Genomic DNA, 22,688 nt, shown 5'->3' with positions numbered 1-22,688 from the left:
CTGGTAAGCTGGGCCTGCCCCGTGCCGTGGCTCGGGGCTGCCCGTGTGCACGCCCCACGCGCAGCGCGTGCTTGGTCTGGGTGCAAACCCCGAGGGGCCGCAGAGTGGGTGGGCATCGGCGTGGGTCCCTGCCACTTCCCACGTAATGTCGGACTCCGTGCTCGTCTTCCACCCACAGTGCGGCAGGACCCGACGCTGGGAGGCAGCGAGACCTTCAACAGCTTCCTGCGCAAGGCCCAGCAGGTGAGGGGGCGGGGGCCGCTGGACGTGGGGGGCTCTGGGGCAGCCTGTGCGGGGGTGAGTGCCAGCCGCCGGGGCCGGGTGGTGCGTGCCGGGGCCCTGGGGCTGTGGGGCAGTCTGGGCGGCGCGAGTGAGGTCGGCGGTGGAGGGGCTGGGGTGCCAATGCTGTTTCTCTCTCCAGGAGACGCAGCAGATCCCCACAGAGGAGGTGGTGCTGGAAGTGCTGCTCTCCAACGGTCAGAAGGTCAAGGTCACCATCCTTACCTCGGACCAGACAGAGGATGTGCTTGAGGTGCCAAAGCTCTTGCGCTGGGCAGGACCAGCTCCTTCTGCTGGGTTCTGTGGTTTCCCAGACGTGCAGGAGTTCCCTCAGCCCGGCAGCCCCTGGCCCTCCCTGCCCCCTCCCTACCCCAGAGCAGGACTGTCGTGGGGGGCCCAAGAGCTGGGAGGGCTGTGCCCCTCTCTGGGCCCAGATTGACGCCGGGAGGCCCCCATCTGTTCCGTGGTGGCAGTGATCCCCCGGGCCCCACTGGCTCACTTGCCACCCTGCCCTGCCCTGGCCCCCGGCGCAGCAGAGGTGCTGCCTGCCTGCCGCGGGGGGGCCCAGAACGCACGCGGCTGCATCCTGCTGCCGGGTAAGGACATAGAAGTGCTGCCTCTCTGCGGGAAGTGGTGACCTCCTGCTCTTGCTCCCAGGCTGTGGCCTCCAAGCTGGATCTGCCAGATGACTTGGTTGGCTACTTCAGCCTCTTCCTAGTGAGAGAGACCAAGGACGGAGCTTTCTCCTGTAAGTAGAGCACGCTGGGGCCCCGCGAGGACTGCGGTGGGACGTCTGCCCTGTGCCCTGCCCCGGAGCGAGAGCTGTGTGCTTGGACCAGACGGCCCTGCCCTGGGGTGGGGGGGATCCAGCGGGCTCCTGGTGCCCCGAGCTGCTGCTGAGCTGCTGTTTCCCCGCAGTTGTGCGGAAGCTGCAGGAGTTTGAGCTGCCCTATGTGTCTGTCACCAGCCTGCACAACCCCGAGTTCCGGATCATCCTGCGCAAGAGGTGAGCGGCAGGGCCGGAGGGGAAGCGGCTGCTGGAGCTGTGGGGTGGGGTCTGGAGCTCCCAGCTCTGCAGAGGGACCCCTCCCCTCCTGCCGTTGCTGCCCGCGGGGTGCTTTGGCCACCAGGAACACACCTGGGCACCCCTGGCCCTGTCACCGGGGGCCGGGATGCCCTGCTGGGCTTGGCCCCCGTTTCTGCTTTTCCAGAGATGTCCCTTCCTGCCTCTGCCAGCTGCTTGAGAGGGGGAGTGGGGCTCTGGCTACTGACGGCTAGCAGGGGAGCTGGGCAGAAAGCCAGCCTAGTGCCTTGTTCCAGCGTGGGGGGAGGTTCTCCCCATCGCAGTTAGGGGCTGGGGAATAGGTTGACCCATGTGGTTCCCTTCTAGCTACTGGGACTCCTCCTATGATGACGATGTAATGGAGCATCGCGTGGGGTTGAACTTGCTGTATGCGCAGGTGAGGGTTGACGCAGCCCAGCCGTGTGAGAAGTGGCACTGCACCCCGCAGCTATGGCTGCGCGGGGTCTGGGGTGGCTCTGGGCCCAGCGGCTCACCAGCCTCTGCTTCTTGGTAGACGGTGTCAGACATTGAGCATGGTTGGATCCTTGTCAACAAGGAACAGCACCGGCAGCTGAAGTCCCTGCAGGAAAAAGTCTCCAAGAAGGAGGTAGGGGAGGGCATGACGCTCTGACTGGAGCAGTCTCAGCACCGGACTGGCACCGCTCCCGTGTGAACGCATGGTGCTGAGTTCGTTGCCCGGGAGGTGTGGTGGGAGGGCGGCTGTCTGCGCTGAACTTCCCTGGCTCTGCCCGCAGTTCATCCGCCTGGCGCAGACCCTGAAGTACTACGGCTATCTCAAGTTTGACCCCTGCGTCACTGACTTCCCTGAGAAGGGATGCCACGTCGTTGTCAGTGCTGGCAACAACGAGCTCAACTTCCAGGTGCGATTGCCGAGCGAGCAGATCAAGGAAGGCAGCTTCAAGGTCACGCGCATGCGGTGCTGGCGGGTCACGTCCTCGGTGAGTGCCACTTGCCTGCAGGGCCCTGGGGAGCAGGGAGGGGTCTAGTGGGACCCGGCTGTGCCGAACTGCTCCAGCAGCTCTCCCTGGAAGAGTGCTGGTTGTGTTGCTTGGTTCCAGCCCAGCTGGCCTGGGGAGAGTCTGAGTCGTGCTTTGGGGCTGAGGGGGTCATCGGTGTGAGGACATTTCAGGGGGCCGGTGCTGCGAGGGGACCTGATGGTGGTGGCAGGCCAGTGGGGGCTCGGCAGGGTGCCCAGCACCCCCTCTCTCAGCACAGGGGCCTGGGAAGCTGGCCGCTTTCCCCCTGGAGGCTCCCAGCCTCAGCATGTGACCTTGCAGGTGCCGATGAGCAATGGTCCCTCGGGGAGCAGCCCGGGGAAGTCCGAGGTGAAGCTGGAATTGGCTTTCGAGTATCTAATGAGCAAGGACCGGCTGCAGTGGGTCACCATCACCAGTCCACAGGTAGGGCTGCCCGTGTACCAGGCCAGTGGTGGACAAGGACAGGAGTGAGGTGGTGGTCTGGGCTCGGCGTGGTGTGTCAGGAAGGCCGTGGGGGGTGTGGAGCCTTGTGACACCTCTCCCTTGCAGGCCATCATGCTGAGCATCTGCCTGCAGTCCATGGTGGACGAGCTGATGGTGAAGAAGTCTGGAGGCAGCATCCGCAAGGTGAGGGTTGGGGCTGGGCATTGTCTCTGGGGCGGGATCCCATCCTGCCCCCGTAGCTCCCTGGGGTCTAGGCTGGGCCTTGCTTGCTCCCCTCAGGGTGCGGCCAGCTGAAGGATCCCCAGGGGCCATCTTAACCTCTGGAGCTGCCCATGGGGACCCTGCCGCTGAGCTGAGCTCCTCCCCTGCAGATGTTTCGTCGGCGGGTGAACGGGGCCCTGCGGCGCTCGGACAGCCAGCAAGCTGTGAAATCGCCCCCGCTGCTGGTGAGTGGGACCCTGTGGCCCTGGTAGGGGAGACCAGCACAACCATGGGCGTCGCTGTGTCGGGTACCAGAGCCCACCGCCCCCAGAGGTGCCACTGTCCCCTCGGCAGGGCTGATGGGGGAGAGGGCTGGGGCAAGCCCCCAGGGCAGCAGGGCTGCAGTGCTGCTCTCCCATAGCCCTGGGGAGACATAAGGGGTCCTGGACCCATACCTGGGAGCTGGACTCCAAGGAGGAGGGAAGGGACGAGGGCCTGGCCTCATCCCAGCAGGGCGAGGGCGAGTGGTGGCTGAGGGCAGGGAGGCATCGGGTGGTGGGAAGGGTGGGTGGTGTGTCCTGCGCCTCAGCACTGCCTGTCCCTGCTGTCCCCACAGGACTCGCCCGATGCCTGCCGGGAGCCGATGGCCAAACTCTCGGTGAGTTGTGCACGGGCGCACCGGTGCCATCACCCTCAGACTGATCTGGGGGGAGCGGGGACCCTCCCTAACGTCTGCCCTCTCCACAGAGCAAGCTCACCGCTGTCAGCCTGCGAGGGATCAGCCACTCCAGCTCTGCTAATGATGTGGGCGCTAATGACTTCCATGGCAATTACGCCTTCGAGGGCATTGGCGATGAAGATCTGTAGTGCCCCCCTTCTTAGGACAGCACCGGCCTGAGGGCCTTCGCTGAGGAATGTACGACCTGCAGACAGGTTGCAATCAACGTGCCTCTCACCTGCTACATCCACCTTCCCCTGCTCCCCCGGGCTGGGGAGCTCACTCCCAGCCCACCGTTGCCTTCGGGGTGGGGGCAGCTGAACTCCTCCTGCTGCTGGCTCCAGCTGGGAGAGGGCTTGTTCCCAGGGTGGCACCAGTCCAACCCGAGCAGCGTGCCCAGGCCGAGCCCTGGAGCAGTGTCGCAGAGCCTGGCCCAGCGCGGGGGGCAGAGCTGCCCCTTCCCCAGCTGGGAGGGCCTGGCCCGAGGGCCCAGCTGCGCAGGAGGGCAGCTGCCCTGGGAGCTGCAGCAGCGGCTTGGCGGCAGCGGCCTGGTGGCGGCGAGTGGCCCTCATGAGGCTCCGGAATGCCAAATTAGCGTTTAGGTTTCTGCTCGGAGACAGGCTGCAGTAAACTGTCTCCAGGGGGCTCTGCGCAGAGCCCCCTCTCTAACCCGCTCATAGACTCCAGCGTAATCTAGGCTTGTAACCACGTATCTCCTGCTGCTCGGACCAACCAGAGCATTAACGGACAGTAACCGATGTTTACACACTGCAATGATGATTAAAACGGATCCTGATTGGTACTGGGCTGTCTGTTGGGGGGTGGCCGCTGTCCCTCCCCTGCCCACACACCTCGTCAGCCCCCCGTGCTGTCCTCTCCTGAAGCAGAACAACGCTCCCAGGGAGAATAGCAGATAACAAAACTGACTGTTTAATGCTTTTATACACAATATAAATTACACTGACCAGCATGGCAACAGCCATGGAACTGGTCCTGTTCCCCCCTCCCCCCTTTTCCCCAAACTCTGGCAGAGGAAGGCTCTGACAGGCAGGAACTGCCCCCGGGGGTGCCTGGAGGCACAGCACCACCACCGCTGGGGCAGGCACCCAAGCCACTGGTTGTGGCTTCACCCTGCCCAGGCAGGATAGGGCTCCTGGAGACGCCGGCACACCCGCAGGCCCTGTGTAAGGCAGCCCTGAGCCCCTGTGGAGTCTGCTCCCTCCCCCAGGGAGGGCAGGGGCTGAGGCACCCCAGGCCCAACACAGGGCTGGGAGCCCCTGCAGCCGGGCTAAGTGCTGTCTCAGGGCAGGGCTGTGCCCACAGCTGGAGGGGCCAGGAGGGCTTTGGCATTACGTGGGTTTACCCAGCTCTCGGCTGTGTGGCCGTGGATCTTCTGGTGGCGCTTGTAGTTGTCCCAGTGGCCAGTGGTGTAGGGGCAGTCCCGGCACTGGAAGGGCTTCTCGCCCGTGTGCCGCAGCATGTGCCGCTTCAGGTTCATACTCTGGTTGCAGCTGTAGCTGCAGAGGCTGCACTGGAAGGGCTTGTCACCCGAGTGGATGCGCCCGTGACGCTTGAGGTTGGCCAGGTTGCCGCAGGCGTAGTCGCAAAGCTGGCACTTGTAGGGCTTCTCGCCTGTGTGCACTCGCTGGTGCCGCTTCAGGTTGTCGAGGTGGGCGGAGGCGTAGGGGCAGAGTGGGCAGGCAAATGGCTTCTCCCCACTGTGCGTCTTCATGTGCCGTGCCAAGTGGTTGGGGTAGTGGGTGACGAAGGGGCAGAGGCTGCAGGCAAAGCCTTTGTCCCCAGTGCCCTTGCGGGGGCTGGCGCCCGGCTCGGTGCCCAGCACCGCCAGACTGCAGCGCCCGCAGACCTGCTCAGCCAAGCCCTCATCCTGTGCGAACCCGTCGTCCAGCACCAGCCCGCACATGCGGCACGTGAAAGGGAAGAGTAGCTCGGGCAGCGCAGCCGCTTCCTCACCCCGCAGCCGAGCGCAGCCGGGCAGGAAGGGCCCGTTGCCGCTGCCCACGTGCAGGCTCAGCTCCGGCAGCAGCGGCTCTGTGGGACAAAAACAAGCAGGGCTGTGAGTGGGGCAGCAGCGCTGGCAGGGCTCAGCCCTGCGAGGGCATATGGTACCTGGCCTGGCACAGGTTGACAGCCGGACATGCGCCTTGCCCCTTCCCCAGCCCCGGGACATCCTCCCTCTTTACCTGGGTCCTTGTCCCCCCGGTGTGGCACCTCGCCTTCAGGCAGGCGGTGGCTGAGCATGTGCCGCTTCAGGTTGCGGCTCTGGTTGCAGCGATAGTCGCAGGCAGCGCACTGGAAGGGCTTGTCCTGGCTGTGGACCCGTTCGTGGCGTTTGAGGTTGCCCAGGCTGCTGCAGGCAAAGCTGCAGCACGTGCAGCGGTACGGCTTCTCCCCCGTGTGCGTGCGCAGGTGTCGGGTCAGGTTCACCAGCTGGGCAGAGGCGTAGGCACACTGCGGGCACGCAAACGGCTTCTCCCCGTTGTGTGTCTTCATGTGGCGCTTGAGGTGGCTGGAGTAGTGGGAGGCGAAGGGGCAGAGCTGGCAGGAGTACACGATCCGCTGGCTGCGGCCCCCCTCGGTGCCGGCGCACTGCAGGCAGCTCTGCCCCAGGCTGGCAGCCAGCTGCAGCCCGCACTGGCGGCAGGGCAGCGCTGCGGAGCCGGGCTCCCCGCCCTCCTCGGGGTCACTCTCCACGCTCAGCTGCTGGTACCCAGAGGAGCAGTCGTCGTCGCTCAGTGCGTACGCTGGGATGGCAATCTTCCCCACCAGGGTGTCTGCTGAGAAGACCGTGGGGATGGGATGGCGTCAGCCTGGCTGGCCCAGGCACAGCCCCTCTGGTTGTGACACCAGTCCCAGCAGGGCCCGTCCCAGTGAGGGGACCGCAACCAGGAAGGGCCAGGCAGCTGTGCCTGCCCCGGCAGCACCCAGCAGCCTGCAGAAGCCCACCACGCTGCACGCGGCAGGGAGAGGAGCCTCACGGCCATGACCTGCCCTGACACCCTGCTGCAGGGCCTGTCGTGGGCACCTCAGGAAACCCTGTCACCTCCTCCCTGTGGCTGGCTGAACCGGGTGTTGGCCTGCAGCCAGACCCCCAGCACCAGGAAAGGTGGGCACAGGGCTGGGGCGGGCAGCCGGCACACATCGGCATGGCCGGGCCCAGCTGGTACGAAGGTGTTCCCACCCAGTGGGAAGGTGTTGGACAAAGCCTGAGCCATGCAGGAGGGGTGGGTGCCCCGGCACCCCCTTGGCTGTGCCGGGGCCCAGCCCTGGGGACGGCAGCTGGTCCTGCTCCCATGGCCGACACCATGGGGCTCCAACACCAGCCCCTCTCCATCACGCAAGAAAACAGACCTTCCTTGGCCCCACACAGCGCCACTGCCCCATGGCAGCATGGAGGGGAGCCTGTGCCAGGCTCTTGGAGGGCATTTCTGCTTCCTGGACGGGCACAGACCTATCCTCCTGCAGCCCCTGGGGTAGCACCCGTACCCCAGGAAGGGAAGACAGGCGTGGAGCCCATTGCCTCACAGCTGCACCCACCTGGCCTGTGCTCCAGATGTGCCCCCAAGCTGGTGCTCGGGCCGCAAGGGTAGTGACATGTAGTCGAAGCCTTGCCACTACCAGCCTCAAGCCACCCCCGTGCTGTGCCCGACCTGGAGCCCCGGAGCCTGCGAGATGCAGCAGCTACCCACCGCCCCAGGAAGCGGCCTGGGCCATCCCCTTCGCTGCTGCCCACCCAACTGCGTCCAACCCCCAGCGCCCCAGGCAGGCGCAGGGGTGAGGCTGCTCCCACACAGCGGGACGGGGCGGCCCCTCCAGCCTCTGGTCACTTTTCACAAGCACTGCCTCAAGTGCAGGTGCCAGACCGGGCTATTGCTGGGGGAACCCACACGAGGGACTCCCCTGCCTCCTCAGCTCGGGCCCGCAGTCCAGCAGTGCCACAGCATCCCTGGAGCACTGTCCCCTGGGCACAGCTGTGTCAGCGCTCCCCAGGTGCGACAGCATGGCCCATGGGGTGAGGACCAGAGCAGGGCCAGCGGTGGCTTTCCTGCCGTCCTCAGTGGGCCCTGAGGTGTCCGGTCCTGCTCCCCAGCTGGGGCTGGCAGCTAAGAGTGGGAAGGAAGGCATTTCTGATGGCAGAAGGTCTGCTGCAGAGAGCAGCTTCCAGCCCTTCAATGTCCGGCTCCCAGAGCCACTGAGCGGGCTCTGTCCCGGCGCTGGGCTCTGTGCACAGGCTGTGGGGAAGTGCAGCCCTTGGAACAGAACCCCATCTGCCAGGCAGCTGGGACCACGCCTCAGCATGAGAGTGGGAGCTGCCGGCGCGGCCCAGTGTAGCTGCTGAGCATGTGGACTGGAGCACAGCCCTTGCAAACAGTCCGTGCCCGGCTCCTTTCGCCATTGAGTCTGTCCCCACATTATTCGCTCACCATCGAGAGCAGCGAGTGATGCTCCCACCAGTCCTTGTGAGGCACCTTAGCGGAGCTGGAGCAGCGCTTGCTCCTCTGGCTGCCTCGCGCCGCAGGCTGACCCGGGGCCCAGTGTGCCACCAGCTGGGCAGGCGCTGGCCGACCACACACCGGGGCACCCGCGGGGCAGGCAGCAGAGGCTGGTGGAGAGACGGTCCCGGGCCAGCTCCGCACACCCGATGCAATGCTGAGGGGCGGCGGTGGGGCAGGATGCCACAGGGATGAGGCCCTGGGTCCCAGGCAGGCAGCAAAGCCGTGCCCTGGCAGCTCGGGGAACTGGGAGCTCCTGGGCAGAGCGGTACGGACGGCGCTGGGGATGGGCCCGGCGGCGGCTGTGGTGTGCGGCCCCACCAGCACCAGTGTCCCTGCAGCCCAAAATCAACCGCGGGGGCACGACCTGCCCGGGGGTGCTTAACGGGAGGGAGCGCTCGGGGCGGGAGTCGGTGCCGGCTGGGCAGAGACCACCAGCAAGGCCCCGGCGATGCGGGAGGGGGAACGCTCCCGGGGACCGAGCAACCACCGGGAGGGACCGCTCCCGGGGAGGGCGGCTGCCGGATGGGGCCAAGCGCGGGGGCCGGTACCGGCAGGGCCGGGCCGCGTCCCCGCCCGGCGGCGCTCCCGGAGCGGGGCCGCCCAGGCCGGCCGTCCCCGCGGGGCGCCGCTGCCGGGCCCGGACGGCGGCACGCACCTGGCGGTCCCTTCTCGAAGGCCAGGCCGCGGCCCAGCAGCAAGTCGCCGGGCAGCACCAGCGCCGCTCCCGCCGTCTCCTCGGCGCCGTCCTCGGCGTCCGCTGCAACACACCGAGCGCCGCGGGTCACCGCCGGGCCGCCGCCGCCGCCGCCCCCCGGCCCCGCCGCGCACTCACCCTTCACCGGCTGCGGGTGGCTCTGCTTCCGCCGGGGCATCGTGGCCGGCCCCGGCCCCGGCCCGGCCCCGCCGCCCGCCCGCCCGCGGCCCGCCAGCCGCCCCCGCCAGCCCGGGGCGGCCGCCGCCGCCCCGCCTCGACCGGGCACTTCCGCTTCCGGCCGCCGCGGGGCGGGGCCAGAGACGGAAGCGGGCGCGGCGCCCCGGAAGCGGAGTCGGCTCCCGGAAGCGGAGTCGGCTCCCGGAAGCGGTGGCCGGGTCCGCCGCTGCCCGCTTCCCTCCCGGCACGGCGCCGGCGTCTCCGGCATGCGGCGGCGGGGGGGGGGCCGCGCCGCGGGAGAGGCAGGCGGGGGCAGGGCAGGGCCGGGTGCCCTCGGGCGGGAGCGCGGCCCCGGGAGGGGCGGGCGGCGGTGGGACGGGGGCCGCGGCGAGCGAGGCAGGCGGCGGCCCTGAGGGCGGGAGCGGCGTGCGGCACTACCGGCGCTGCGGGCCCCCGGGGAGCGGCCGTGGGGACCGTGAGCGGGGGTGGGGGGCACCGGGCTGACGGTCTCTCTGCCCCTCCAGGCGCGGCTGCGGCGACCCGCCCCGCCAGGCACGGCCCCGTTCCGGGCGGCCGGAGGGCTGCGGGAAGCCCCGCCGGGCCCCTGAGCCGAGGGGAGAGCTCGGTAAGTCCCCCGCCGGTCCCGGCGTCGGTACGCGCAGCCCCGCTGGCAGTGGAGGGGCAGCACCGGCCGTCGGCCTGGCCTGTCCATGGAGGAGGCGGACCGGGGCCCTCACTGGTGGGGAAGGGGCGGGGGGTCTGCGCAGCGTTGGAGCGGGCCGCTGCCGGCAGCCTGGCCTGCGGGCCCGGGCCCGGCGGAGCCCGGCGCCCACCTGAGCCGCCGCGGGGGAAGGGCTGAACTGGCTTTTCTGCGTGCGGCACGGGCGGGCCTGGGGGCTCTGGGGAGCCCGGCAGAGTGGGGCTGCGTGGTGCCGAGCCCGCGCTGCCCTGAGATGAGACGGGGGCTGGAGGGCAGGCCTGCAGGAGGACACAGGGGAAGCAGTGAGGGCCAGCGCTCCAGTCTTTCACCATCCTGGTGCTTCCAGCGCCGAGAGCCTGGATGAGGGATCTGGGGCTTTTGGGGGTGCAGAGAGGGACTCGTGGTCCTGCCCATGGCCTGATCTCCAGAGGCAACTGAAGGCATCCTTTGGAGACATCCACTGGGGTCCCGCTCCCTTGTACTATCCTGGGAAGTAGAATGAGTCCAGTCGTGGATCACATTGCCCAGAGAGGTTGTGCGGTCTCTGTCCTTGGAGGTTTTTGAGATCCAGCTGGCATAAAGCCCTTAACCACACTGCTGATTTGGGCAGGAAGGTGGACTGGAGAGCTCTCGAGGTCCCTTTCCACCTGAATTATTCTGTGATCGTGGTGATGCCTGTGGGAACGGGCTGCAGAGGAGCCTGGCTCCCCACAGCCGGGCACAGGAGGAGAGGCGGCTGCAGAACAAGCCCAGGAGTGGCCTCAGTGTTGGGGCATCGTGGCAGCGCCATGGCTTCTCTGCAGCCATCACCTCTGCGAGGCCTGTCCCTGCGGTCATGGCTCTCTCAAGGGTTGCAGAGCTCAGCCCTACTGCCTGGTTCTCCCAGTGCGTGTGGGCGACGGGCCCCCATGTGGTGGAGCTTCTGATTTCACCTGGCATGTCCCTGTGGTTCATAACTCTCCTTCCTAAAAAATCCCCCCCAGTTTGCGTAGCTCAGCTCCTGGTGAGCAGAAGGAAGAACTTCTTCGGTCTGCTCTGAGTCAGACATGCTCTGACGCTGCCAGGGAAGGAGCCTGCTGGGCCCTAGGCGCGCTGCGATGGCTCGCCGTGCAGTCCAGCCACACCTCGGCTCGCAGGGGAGCTCAGCTGTCTCCTGCCATCAGGTTTCCCTCTGCTTTGGTGGCTTTCCTGCAGCTTGTCTCGCCGGTGTCCCAGTGTTGCGCAGACTGGGGACATCCAGGGCTTTGAGAGCTGCTTCTTGGGAGAAGGGCCCCTTCTCCAGGGGCTTGTCCAGCCCATCTCCAGGGATGGCCAGTGTATAGGCATGTGTGTTGGGGCCAGCAGCCCTGCTCTGGCTCAGCCTTGCCTTGTACTCGTCCTCTCGGATGCCTAGGTCCCTGCCCAGGAGGTGCTCCCCATCTACAGGACTCGTTCTGCCCTCTCCGTAGCTCCGTTAATAGAGCTGTCTGACATGTCCAGGTCACCTTAGTGTGTGAGCTGCTGCTGTTGGGCCTCGTCATGGATAGTTTTTGTTTATTTGCAGGTCCCTGAGGAAGTCGAATGTGTTGGACTTTGTGGTGGTCCCAAGGGAGCCATGGCCATGCCGTGTGGTCAGCAATGATTCCCCGCTGACAGGTACCTTGAGGCCAGAGGATGGGGCTGCTTAGATCCGTCTTGGTGCTTCTTCGCTTGTGTTGCGCAGCCCTGGCCATTTAGTCAGGGCGTCGCAGTCCTGGTGCAGGAGCCGCGCAGGCCCGGGGTGTCTCCTTGTTGCTGCAGCCGTTGTTGTTGCTCGGTTGCCGCTCCTGCTGTTCTGCCAGGCGGAGTCCATGGTGGTGGCATCAGTCACCCGAGACAGGTGTCCCGCTGCCCTCCCCTGTGTTTGAGCAAGTTCCTTCCCCCTCTCCTCCCGCAGTATCTTCCACTCTCTAACAACCATTTAAATCCAATCTCCACCCAGCTTTCCAGCTCTTCAGTTACCACCTCACTGGAAAGTGCTTTATCACCTGGGGTGACACGGTGCAGCACCTTGCTCGTTCCCAGCAGAGCAGATGTAATCGGACTCCTCGGTCTTACCTAAGCCGTCACCGATACCTGCCTCTTCACATGCCAGTGCTTCTGCTGTTCTAGCTGTGCTCAAAGGGAAAAGCCAGCAGAGGCTGTCAGAGGCGGAGGGGTGCAGCGATGCTGTGGAGGTGTAAAGTGTAGGGTGCAAGTTTTTGGGGTATAGATAAGGAAAGAGAAGGAGAACAGTGGAAGGACTGGCCCTGCTGTCGGGAGGGATTATGGTGTGGTGACGGACTCGTGAGCTCTTAAGGGAAAACTGACAGATTTACCTCCTTTCTCCTGCAATCACCTGGTTTCTGGTCACTGAGTTAACTGGCACTTGGGTCGCTTGCCTGGGTTGTCTCTCAGCAGCTTGGGTGATGCAGGTTTTGGTGCAGCACCTGGGACGTGGGGAAGCACTTGTCAGAAGCAGCAACTCCCCACGAGGCTTCAGGTCCTGCTGCCCTGGGTTGCAGGGCACATGGAGGAGCTCTGCCCTCCCAGGACAGTTCAGGATCCCGGTCTGGGCTGCAGGCTGAGACCCGCCAGAGGAGGGAGCATCTGGAACAGCCCCGGCCAGGGCAGGGGCCGAGGTCTCCGTGCTGAAGGGTTCGTGCCGGGGCCGAGGTGCTGCTGGCAGGGCCGGCACCACTGCCCCGACCCACAAGGGCAGCTGGCTGGGACTGGGCTGGCCTAGGGGCTGCGAGGAGTGCTGCGGGTCTGGGCTTGTGCCAGGGCTGCCGGGGTGTTTTCCACGGCACGGCTGGTGGCTGGCTCTGGGGTCTGACAGGGCAGCAGGGCCCGTGGGCAGGGCGGTAGCGGGGTCTTGTGGGTGCCGAGGGCCTGTTCGCGTGCCCAGGGCCCAGAGCTCGCTCTCATGTGCTGTTCCTTCGCAGGCTGAGCGGTGCCGACTGCAGCTGGAGATGGTTCAGCCGTTGCCTGGGGGGAGGATGCTGACTCTAAGGCCCTGGTAGGAGCCTGGCCATGGGGGTCATGCTGGGGCGGGCACCTCCCTGCTGCTCTCCATAGCCCCACAGCAGCTGGCTCCCACCCTGACGCGCCCCCATGGAGCAGCCCACATGGGTGCCCGGGCCTTTCCGCCTCCTGGGCTTCTTTGGGTGAAAGCCACAGGCTGTCGGAGGGGAGACATCGCCAGAACCAGAGCCAGAGCCAGAGGAACCGGAGGAGATGTGCATTGTGCTGCCCCTGGGCGAGGGCGGGGAGCTGGTAGAGTGTCCCTCGTGTCTGCTGCCCCAGCCTCCCGAGGCCTTTCCCACCCTGGTCTCCTGCGACCACCGCTCCTGCCGGGCCTGCCTGGAGCGGTACCTGCGCATCGCCGCCAGCGAGAGCCGTGTGCAGGTGGCCTGCCTGCACTGCCCTGCCATGCTCCAGCCCGCCGATGTCCACCGCCTCCTGGCCAAGCCTGCCCTCCGTGACAAGTACGAGGAGTTCCTTCTGCAACGGCTGCTGGTGGCCGACCCTGGCACCCGCTGGTGCCCTGCGCCCAACTGTAGGTGACCGGCTGACCCCTTCCGCAGAACTGGGAGCAGGGGGATGGTGTGGGTCCCCCCTTCCCGCACTGGTGGAGGTGATGGGCTTCCCCAGCTGGGAGCTGGTGCGTGGTGGACTGCGCCTGTGTCCTGTGAGCCTTTTCCAGGCTCAGTCCCCTCGTCACTTAGTCCCGTGTGTGGTTGGGCCTGCTCGGAGACTTGTCCCAATCCCTGTCCTGGCTGCAGAACCTGGGCAGCTGTGTGTCTCTGCCCGGGTCGGTGCCCTCAGCCAGTCTACGAGGCCCCGGGGGCAATGTCTGGGTGCTGGTTGGGGAAGGCTGTGCTGCAGTCTGAGCTGGTGAGTGTCTCCTGCATCTCCTGAGCAGGGGCTGCAGCTCTCGCTCAGCACGGGGCCAGGACCTGCCTCTGCACAGCCTGGCTGTGCCAGGGAGGGGAACGGCTGCGTTCTGTGTGGGGATGCAGGGAGGACCATGGGCACGGCTGGCCCCCCCGACATCGACCGCCTTCTCCCCACAGCTACGCTGTCATCGCCTACGGTTGCGCTGAGTGTCCCCGCCTCACCTGCGAGCGCGAGGGCTGTGGCACCGAGTTCTGCTACCACTGCCAGCAGCCCTGGCACCCCGATGGCCCTTGTGCGCCAGCGCCGCTGACCCCCAGCCTGGGCAACCCCGCAGCACAGCTAGTCCACCCGGAGAACTCGGCCCACGGTGAGGCCCAGGCCCAGGGTGGGAGCAAGCAGGGCAGGGAGTTGTCACGGCTGAGAGGCACAGTCGGATGCCCCTGTACCCTCCTGCCTGCGGGGATGCTGGAGCCAGGACCCAGTGGTCCCGTGGCTGCCTCTGCATGGTGGCATGTAGCCCCTGTGCCAGTCGAGTTGGGGTGCGGAGTGGGACCTCGCTGTGTCTGGCTCACCCTGACACCCGCAGGGTGGACTGCAGTCCTGGGACAGGGCATGGGAGTGGACCTGCACTGTGCTGTCCTGCTTCCTCCATCCTGTCTCATCTCCTTCCCCCTGCCAGCTGAGGCCAAGGACATCAAGGTCTGTCCCTGCTGCAGTGCCTTCCTCATGAAGAGCAATGACGGGAGCTGTAACCGCATGAACTGCACAGTCTGTGGCTGCCTCTTCTGCTGGCTCTGCCTGCAGGAGATCTCTGATGTGCACTTCCTGAGGTCAGCGCAGGGCTGCGGGGCCACGGGGTGTGGTGCGGGGCTGGGGCGGAGGGGCTGGTTGCAGGAGCTGCCCCTGGGCTGAGCTGGGGGTGCTGTGATGCTGGGCCAGGGCTGGGGGCCCTGCCAGGAGCTGTGAGGCTAGGATGGGGGGACGTGAGGCCCCGCTGAGAGCCGCGGCCATGCGCAGCCAGGTTTGGGGCTGGCTGGGCTGTGGGGCTGACTGGGCGGAGGGGAGCGGAGTGGTCTGTGCTGCTGGGGCTGGCTGGGCTGAGGGCCTGGGGCCGGCTGTCAGCACCCCACGGGCAGGGTCCCAGGTGGCAGCTGAAGCCCCGGATTGGGATGGAGGAATCTGGCTTTCCGCTTCCCCGGTGGGCCCGTGGGCCTCCCCGCAGCGCGAGGGTGGGCTGTGCTGGTGTCTGCCCCAGCGCAGGAGCCACTGCCCAGCCCCGCTCTGTCCTCGCAGCCCCTCTGGCTGCACCTTCTGGGGGAAGAGGCCTTGGTCACGGACCCGGAAGATCCTGTGGCAGCTGGGCGTGGTGCTGGGGGTGCCTATGGTGATCTCCCTCGTCGCGGGCGTTGCTGTCCCCGTCATTGCCGTTGGGATCCCCATCTACAGGGGTAGGAAGGTACTGGCAGGGGGCCCTGGAGTCCCCATGGTCATGGTCCCCATGGTCTCCCCACTGAGCCTGGCAGCCCGTGGCCTCGGGCCTGGACAGACACGCAGTGCTCACCACTGCCTGCAGCATGTCCCTGTGCCGCGGCCCCTCCTTGCGGGGACCCTCTCTGCTGCCTGCCCCGACACCCTCCGCCAGTGCGGGTACTCGGCCGGAAGAGGTGGGGGTTGGGGTGGGTGAAAGGAGGAAGGGGTCTGGGGGTCTGGAGGGGTTTTCCAGGGCCACCTGACCTGTGGTGGCAGCACTGTTGTGGCTGCCTGTCCCTGAGGAGATGGTGGGGGTGTCTGGGCAGCTCTGGCTGCGGCTAGAGCTCTGCCAGGGCTGGGAAGAGGCCCTGTCCCTGGGAGCCATGTGCCGACATCTCTGCAAAGCCCTTCACCTGTCTCACTTCTCCTCGAGGTGCTGGGCCAGAGCCGGAGGAGCAGCCTGTCGGGGTGCCAGCAGTGCCTCTCTGTCACTAGCAGTGTCGTCCTCTCGCTCTTTGTGTCCCCATCATAACAGCCGTCACTGTGGGTAAGTGCACCGGGCTGGGCCTGACGGCCCTGCCCATGTGCCGGAGAGGGTGGGGCTGGGGCCTGGGGGCCACTGCGGCAGAGCGTCTCTGGGGGGGATGCCCAAGACCTGGAGCACCAGGCCTTCGCCAAGGGGGCCAGGCCAGCCAGGGCTGCCGGTGGGCCCGGGAGGCAGCTGCCTGTCTGCCCGCAGGAGTCGGCGTGCCCCTGATGCTCGCCTACGTCTACGGGGTGGTGGTGCTGTCGCTGTGTCGGAGCCACGGGGGCTGCGGCGGCGGCCGCAGCCCACCCGGGGATCTCGGTGTGGTGGAGCTGGAGAACCCGACCAAGCGTGAGTCCTGTGTTGCCGTCTGTCCGCTGGCCTGCGCCTTCCACTGGTCCGCATGGACCCCGGTCCTGCCTCATGTCCCTGTGGCTGTGACATCCCCAGAGTCAGGGACTCCCTGTGGACCTGTGCGGATTGTGCCCCGGGTGGTACCACGCACACCTCTGTCCCTGTGGGGAAGCTGCAGGCCCGTGTCCTGGGGGAGGTGGGTGCTGCCCAAGCGGTATGGGACCAGCTTGTTCGCACTCCCTGCTGAGAGCCTGGTGGGCTGTTCTGCTCCCTGCTCTGACAGGGAGTGGTCCTTGCGAACAGGGTGCTCAGAGACATCTCTCCCTCCGTCAGTGAATGAGCTGTGGTCGGTGCTGCCCAGCCCCAGCCCAGGCGAGGACGGACTCCGGGACACAACCACCTTCCTCCCCAGCAGCAGCCATAGCGCGCGCCACGGGGCGCTGTGGAAGGAGCAGGACAGTGAGTCAGCCAGCATGGTGGCCCTCACGGGGAGCGTGCCGAGCGAGGGCCAGGACACGTCCTACAGGTGAGCCGGGGCTGCCGTGCTGGGGAGGCAGGGGGGACTGGCACGTCCCCTTCCTAACAGCCTTCCCCGCGCCTGCTGTACCGAGCGGGGATGTGGCGACATCCCTTTGGGCTGCTGCCCTCAGGCCCGATGTTTGTCTGCAGGGATGGCATCAACATTGAGGTGGAGGTGTCGGTCGAAGCAGTGCGGCATCCTGCTGGGGAGCAGAGCCTGTGCAGCGCGCTGTCGGGGCAGAGTCTCCCTGGGGCCTCCCTGAGAGGCAGCAGCGACGGGTGCAGTGCTGTGGGTGTCCCAGCAGAGTGAGGGGGACTGTGCAGCACTGAGGGGGGAGACCCCAATCCACACGTCCCCCCCACTGGGGCTCCCGCCTGCCACTGCCACAGAGATCCCCTGCCCTCCCGTGGCAGAGCTGGTCACCCTCTGTGGGGCACCACCAGACCCATGAACTGGATCCTGGCCATCCCTAAGCTGCGTGGGTACCGACTGCGCTCAAGTGTGCCTGGTCCCATCCACCCCTTTCCCTGAAGGCAGTCTTGAGCATTGGCACCGCTGGGAAATAAAACTACTCTCTGAGGGTCTGTCTGTCTGTCACCTGTGGCACAGCCCCCATCGCAGCAGGCTCCCATCCGTGGTGCATTCCTGGTGGGTACTGCAGGTGGGGTAGGGTGGGTCCAGCCCCACACAGGTCCCCCCTGCCTGCACAAGTAGGGCCAGGGAGTGGGGAAAGGGGATATTCCCTTTTGCAAGCACCCCAGCAAACTGAGCGCTGCGAGTGCAGGACCAGCGCAGCGCGCGGCTGGCGGGCTGGCAGGGTGAAAGCGAGCAACTCGGGCAGGGGCTGCACCCTGCCCCAGCTGGGCCAGCCCTTGGTGCGCAGCGTGTGACACCCATGGGTCCTGTATGCCCCCAGCGACCTTCCTGGGGGCAGCACATGGCTTCTGGCACACAGACCTGAGTGTGGTGCAGGACAGCTGGGGCCCAGAGCAGCCCCTGAGGGTGGGAGGCCGTGCACCACGCCGGGGCAGAGCTGGGGAGCACACGGGTGTCACTGCGCTGAGCTGTGTCCAGGTATCTGCGCCCCTGCCTGCGGCCGGCGGCTCCAGCAGTGTGCGAAGGGGTCCCAGGGCTGTGGGAGAGGAGGGCTGTGCCCTGGGCCAGCTGTGAGTGATGCTTTAGCATGTGGGGTGCTGCAGGTTGGGGCCCTACCTGGATCCTTATTGTGATGGGCACCCGCGCCAAAGCAGGAGAGAAAGCTGCTGAAGGTCCCGTGGCGTTTCCCAGCTGGAGGAGGCACTGGGGTGAGGCTGCCTGCAGCACCCAGGCTCCCGCAGCGGCTCCCTGCCCTGGTGCCGCTGGGGTTAAAGGGCCCCAGGCAGCCCTGCACTCCTGCGCGGGGTAGCCCCTGGCCACCACAGTAGTTAGCCACCCAGGTTAGCCCCCAGCCACCACTCCACCCACCAGCTGTGGTGCTCCGCGTCCTGCGTTGGCTTCCCTCCGCATGCCCCACGGGACGCGGGTGCGGATGAGGACAAGGCAGTGGCGGCCAACCCAGTGCCTCCATGCACAGGGGTGGTTGTGGCCTCTCACCCCCCTGCGGGCAACCAGGCTGCCCTTGAGGAACACCCTGGGCAGGCTGCATGGTTGGGGTGGGGGCAGCTGCCCCCGCCCCCAAGCTTCTGGGGCCAAGCAGCTCGAAGTGGGTCCTGATCCCCACCAGGGATCTGTCCTGCGTCCGGGCCAGCATGGAGGGACCATGTGGTAACACCACAGGCTGTGGGTGGGCACCCTGAGCCGGGGGGTGTACGGTGGCAGGTGGGTGGCATCCTGCCTGCGGCCTGAGGCCGCTGCAGCATCCTTGGGAGAAAAAGCTGCTGCTGGACATGTAGCTGCTTAGCGATCAGCGGAGTCCAGCAGCACCCCACGGCACAGTTGCAGGGACTATGCTGTAAAAGCAGTCCCTGTAAAATTTACGGAGTTAAATCCAGTAATGGCATTAAATCCGTCTGGCGGCCGGTCACAAGCGGTGTTCCCCAGGGTTCGGTTCTGGGGCGGTCTTGTTCAATATCTTTATTGATGATCTGGATGAGGGGATCGAGTGCTCCCTCAGTAAGTTTGCAGATGACACCAAGTTGGGTGGAAGTGTTGATCTGCTGGAGGGTAGGAGGGATCTGGACAGGCTGGATCGATGCGCAGAGGCCAACTGTATGAGGTTTAATAAGGCCAAGTGCAGGGTCCTGCACTTTGGCCACAACAACCCCATGCAACGCTACAGGCTTGGGGAGGAGTGGCTGGAGAGCTGCCCGGCGGAAAGGGACCTGGGGGTGCTGGTTGACAGCCGGCTGGACATGAGCCGGCAGTGTGCCCAGGTGGCCAAGAAGGCCAACAGTGTCCTGGCCTGTATCAGCACTAGTGTGGCCAGCAGGAGCAGGGCAGGGATCGTGCCCCTGGACTTGGCACAGGTGAGGCTGCATCTCGAATCCTGTGTTCAGTGTTGGGCCCCTCACGCCAAGAAGGACGTTGAGAGAAGGGCAACAGAGCTGGGGAGGGGTCTGGAGCACAAGTCTGATGAGGAGCGGCTGAGGGAACTGGGGGTGTTCAGTCTGGAGAAGAGGAGGCTGAGGGGAGCCCTCATCGCTCTCTACAACTACCTGAAAGGGGGTTGTGATGGGCTGGGGGCTGGTCTATTCTCCCAAGTAACCAGCGACAGAACGAGAGGAAATGGCCTCAAGTTGTGCCAGGGGAGGTTTACATTGGAGAGTAGGAAAAATTTCTTTCCTGAGAGAGTGGTCAGGCATTGGCACAGGCTGCTCAGGTTGGTGGTGGAGTCACCGTCCCTGGAGGTGTTCAAAAAACGTGTGGACGTGGCACTTTGGGACATGGTTCAGTGGGCATGGGGGTGTTGGGTTGATGGTTGGACTTGATGATCTTAGAGGTCTTTTCCAACCTTAATGATTCTGTGATTCTGTCACTGGTACCGACTGGGGTGGGTGGGTGCTGCCCTTCCCCAGCCGTGCATGGTCGCACTGTGCTCCGCACTGTTGTGAGTCCCTGACCCCAGTGTGTAATGGGCGCAGCTGCTGCGGTGCCTGTCTCTCACCCAGAGGTCATCAGGTCCCCTCCCTGGTCCCATAGCTCACCGCTCTGTCATGGTTTATCCCAGCCACCAACTAAGTTCACACCCAGAGCTGCCCTTGGAGGCTCCCTCGTGCCCAGGCCCCGTCACCTACTGCCCAGCTGGTACGGCTGTCACTGGTACGGCCGCTCGCTGGTACGGCCTCTCGCTGGTACGGCTCTCGCTGGTACGGCCTCTCACTGGTACGGCCGCTCACTGGTACGGCCGCTCACTGGTACAGCCTCTCACTGGTACGGCTGCTCGCTGGTCCGGCTGCTCGCTGGTCCGGCTCTCACTGGTACGGCCTCTCACTGGTACGGCCTGTCACTGGTATGGCTCTCACTGGTACGGCTGCTCGCTGGTCCAGCTCTCACTGGTATGGCTGCTCGCTGGTACGGCTGCTCACTGGTACGGCTGCTTGCTGGTCCGGCTGCTCGCTGGTCCGGCCTCTCACTGGTACGGCTGTCACTGGTACGGCTGCTCGCTGGTACAGCTGCTCGCTGGTCCGGCTCTCACTGGTCCGTCTGCTCACTGGTCCGGCTGCTCGCTGGTCCAGCTCTCGCTGGTACGGCTGCTCACTGGTACGGCTGTCACTGGTATGGCTCTCACTGGTACGGCTGCTCGCTGGTACGGCTGCTCGCTGGTACGGCTGCTCACTGGTACGGCTGCTCACTGGTACGGCTGCTTGCTGGTGGTGAGGCTCAGGGCATGGCCAGACTTGTGTGCTGCCTCGTCTTTGCTTATGTGCAAATAGACCCTTTTACTCCCTTATCCCTCTCTTTCCCACGCTTGTTTCTCCCCAAATCTCCTAAATCCCTCTCTTCTCCTGCCTTTAGTTCCTCCCCTAAACATCCCATAATAAATCCTGTGCTATCCCCAAATGCTCTTTCCCTGCATCCCATAATGAGTCCCGCACCCCTAGGCAGCCACCCTTCTGTGCTTGCAAGGTGAGGCCGAGAGCTCGCGACGCAGCGTGGCGGTGGCTTTCACGCCCGGAACGCGGGGCGGTGGCTCTCCTGGGACAGCCCTGGGGGGTGTCTGCGCTTCGGGTCCCCCCACCTGCTCTCGTACCTCTTTGTCCCTCCGGATTCTTGGCCATTGGCCTTTGGGGGCTGGCGTGTCCCTTCTGATGGGCCGGGAGTAGCTGGCTCGGGTCATCAATCCTGTCCCTCCTCCTGCCGTCGTTTCTTTGCGCCTCTTCGCGTCTGCAGCTGGGCTTACGCATCGCCGCGCGGCCAGGGCTTCCTGCGGCCCTTGGCACCCGATGCTCAGACCTCTGGTCTCGCCAGGCTCTGTCCCCGGCCACACCGAAACCCGCCTCCCGGACCTCTCTGCCTGTGCACCAGCACGTCCAGCTGCATGTCCGCAGCCCGCCGCGGTGTGCGCGTCTCCCCCTTTGCCAGCTCTCAGACCCCCTGCGCCGTAGGAGGAGCCTGTGCTCCCGGGGATGCTGCTGGAATCGAAGATCCCTTTGTGGTGATCCAATATCGTATTTTTTTTTTTTTAAACACACGATCAGCCCCTTTTACGTGCGTTTCCCACGCTCCTTCCTCCTCCCCCAGGCACCCCGTAGCCACCCTGCTTGCCCCACATCCCGCCTGTCCCACATCGCCTCTGCCCCAGGATCCCGCAGTGAGTCACAAGCCCACCTGTGGGCCTCAGGCAGCCGTGGGTCTGGCCATCCTCCTGGAGGGCCGGTGGCCGCCGGGCGGGGGCCTCTGCCAGGACCCCTCCCCGGCGCTGCTCGCTGTCTGCGTTGCGGTCACAGCCGTGAGCTGTGGGCGCGCGACTGGCCGCGCGGTCTCAGCGAAACTCCCGATGCTGTTCGCTGAAAGCTTCAGCAGGTTAATGAAAGTAACTGTAGGTACAAGGGCCTTTGATACAGCACCTGGCGTGCCACAAAGCATTTTGCTTAAAAACTAGCAGGATAAAACACCGACAGAGCACACGGTAAATGCTCTAAACCCAGTTACTCTCAACACAAATTACTGACGTGAGACCACCACTGACCAGCATCGTTTCAGGGGACTCCACAGAGACTGGTGCTAAGTCCTGTGTAAAAAACTTCCTTTCATGACCAGGAGGAAAGTCTAAAACCAAACCCCCTCGAGACTGGTGCTTTGCAGCAGGAACGAGACAGCGGGCACACGGCATTAAGGCAGCGTTTGTAGCTCCCCCAAGCGAAACTGCCTCTCGGCTCAGCCTCCCAGCATTCCGCCCAGGACTGGGGTTTACCCTACAGCATCGCTGCTGTCCCCCTTCTAAAAAGGGCGTGTGGAAACCAGAGGGACTTCAGAAATAACGAACGCTTTTAGGACCGGAGCGAATAATTCTGCTAATTCCTGTGACAATTCAGTCTGTTCATTCAAAATTTGGGGGCCACTTGGCCAGCACATTCATAGCAGGGAGGAAGCACCAGGTGCTGAGCTGCACCTTAGCCCCAGTGATCCCGAGACAAACCCACCTGGCAGCAAACAGAAGACGCCCTGAGAAGAAACCTGCTTTGGCAAAGGGGAAGATCCCGCACCCGGGCAGCCGCACTCCAGGGGAACACCAGCGCGGGCAGCAAGGGGCTGAGGCATAAGCGGTCAGGCTGAGCAGCGAGTCCGACTGCAGCGCCCGTGGGTGTTTGTGGCTCTGAACTTCCAACCCCGAGCAGGGCTGTGGGAGCCCAGCCTGGGTGAGCCAGGGACCAAACCACTTCAGATCTGGACCATCATTGCTGGAGAGCCACTAGACAGAGGGGCTTAAGCTCGGGGCCACCAGGGAAGGGGCTCAAAGATGACATGAGATGCACCCGTCCGGGCTGGTGAGGCACAGGCTGCCTGAGCTGCAGAAGCTGAGAGAACAGGCCAGGACCAGGAGGGTGGACTTCATCTTCGAAAAGGGCAGACTTGCAGCGCAAGGCATTGCCAGGGACACTTCCCCCCGGCACAGGAACTCCAGAGCCGCTGGAGGAAGTTGTGGCAGGTGACCTGGCCTGCAAAGCTCATTTGCGCTTCCCTGTGCTCC

General features: G+C 65.4%; 3 protein-coding genes across 3 annotated transcripts in view; 2 read left to right on the top strand and 1 right to left on the bottom strand.

The window, feature by feature from the left end:
- Window positions 1–3,852, top strand: part of SNX17 (sorting nexin 17) — a gene marked incomplete at both ends in the record, with an annotated part of 7,233 nt that extends 3,381 nt beyond the window's left edge. The window contains 12 exons of the mRNA XM_081997971.1: window positions 179–243; window positions 422–532; window positions 937–1,027; window positions 1,198–1,285; window positions 1,670–1,739; window positions 1,857–1,949; window positions 2,098–2,301; window positions 2,641–2,763; window positions 2,890–2,967; window positions 3,156–3,230; window positions 3,602–3,643; window positions 3,733–3,852. Coding sequence (XP_081854097.1) covers window positions 179–243; window positions 422–532; window positions 937–1,027; window positions 1,198–1,285; window positions 1,670–1,739; window positions 1,857–1,949; window positions 2,098–2,301; window positions 2,641–2,763; window positions 2,890–2,967; window positions 3,156–3,230; window positions 3,602–3,643; window positions 3,733–3,852 — 1,160 coding nt within the window. The remainder of the gene's footprint in view (window positions 1–178; window positions 244–421; window positions 533–936; window positions 1,028–1,197; window positions 1,286–1,669; window positions 1,740–1,856; window positions 1,950–2,097; window positions 2,302–2,640; window positions 2,764–2,889; window positions 2,968–3,155; window positions 3,231–3,601; window positions 3,644–3,732) is intronic.
- Window positions 3,853–4,644: 792 nt separating this feature from the next.
- ZNF513 (zinc finger protein 513) lies at window positions 4,645–9,107 on the bottom strand. The gene is made up of 4 exons (XM_081997854.1): window positions 9,053–9,107; window positions 8,876–8,977; window positions 5,908–6,501; window positions 4,645–5,755 (listed from the first exon to the last, which is right to left on the bottom strand). The coding sequence occupies exons 1-4, from the start codon at window positions 9,090–9,092 to the stop codon at window positions 5,004–5,006; spliced, it is 1,488 nt and encodes a 495-aa protein (XP_081853980.1). The 5' UTR covers window positions 9,093–9,107; the 3' UTR covers window positions 4,645–5,003.
- Window positions 9,108–12,902: 3,795 nt separating this feature from the next.
- LOC309403579 (E3 ubiquitin-protein ligase RNF19B-like) lies at window positions 12,903–17,077 on the top strand (the record flags this gene model as incomplete). Its single annotated transcript, XM_081997749.1, is given in 10 exon segments — window positions 12,903–12,956; window positions 12,960–13,351; window positions 13,865–14,055; window positions 14,368–14,518; window positions 14,982–15,144; window positions 15,592–15,676; window positions 15,679–15,705; window positions 15,898–16,035; window positions 16,372–16,564; window positions 16,708–17,077. Coding segments are annotated over 10 exon segments (1,554 nt in total). The 3' UTR covers window positions 16,868–17,077.
- Window positions 17,078–22,688: the final 5,611 nt, after the last annotated feature.

The sequence above is a fragment of the Phaethon aethereus genome (assembly GCF_964289735.1).
Source record: "Phaethon aethereus genome assembly, chromosome: 3".
NCBI lineage: Eukaryota > Metazoa > Chordata > Aves > Phaethontiformes > Phaethontidae > Phaethon > Phaethon aethereus.
Note: the sequence above shows the minus strand (reverse complement) of the source record. Positions and strands in the feature narration are given on the sequence as shown.

Excerpts from the sequence above, each read along its gene's own strand:
- ZNF513 (XM_081997854.1), bottom strand. The coding sequence starts at position 9,092 with ATGCCCCGGCGGAAGCAGAGCCACCCGCAGCCGGTGAAGG. Across the intron at positions 6,502-8,875 it reads CTTCGAGAAGGGACCGCCAG|CAGACACCCTGGTGGGGAAG; the intron begins GTGCGTGCCGCC and ends CGGTCTTCTCAG. Across the intron at positions 5,756-5,907 it reads CCGGGGGGACAAGGACCCAG|AGCCGCTGCTGCCGGAGCTG; the intron begins GTAAAGAGGGAG and ends TTTGTCCCACAG.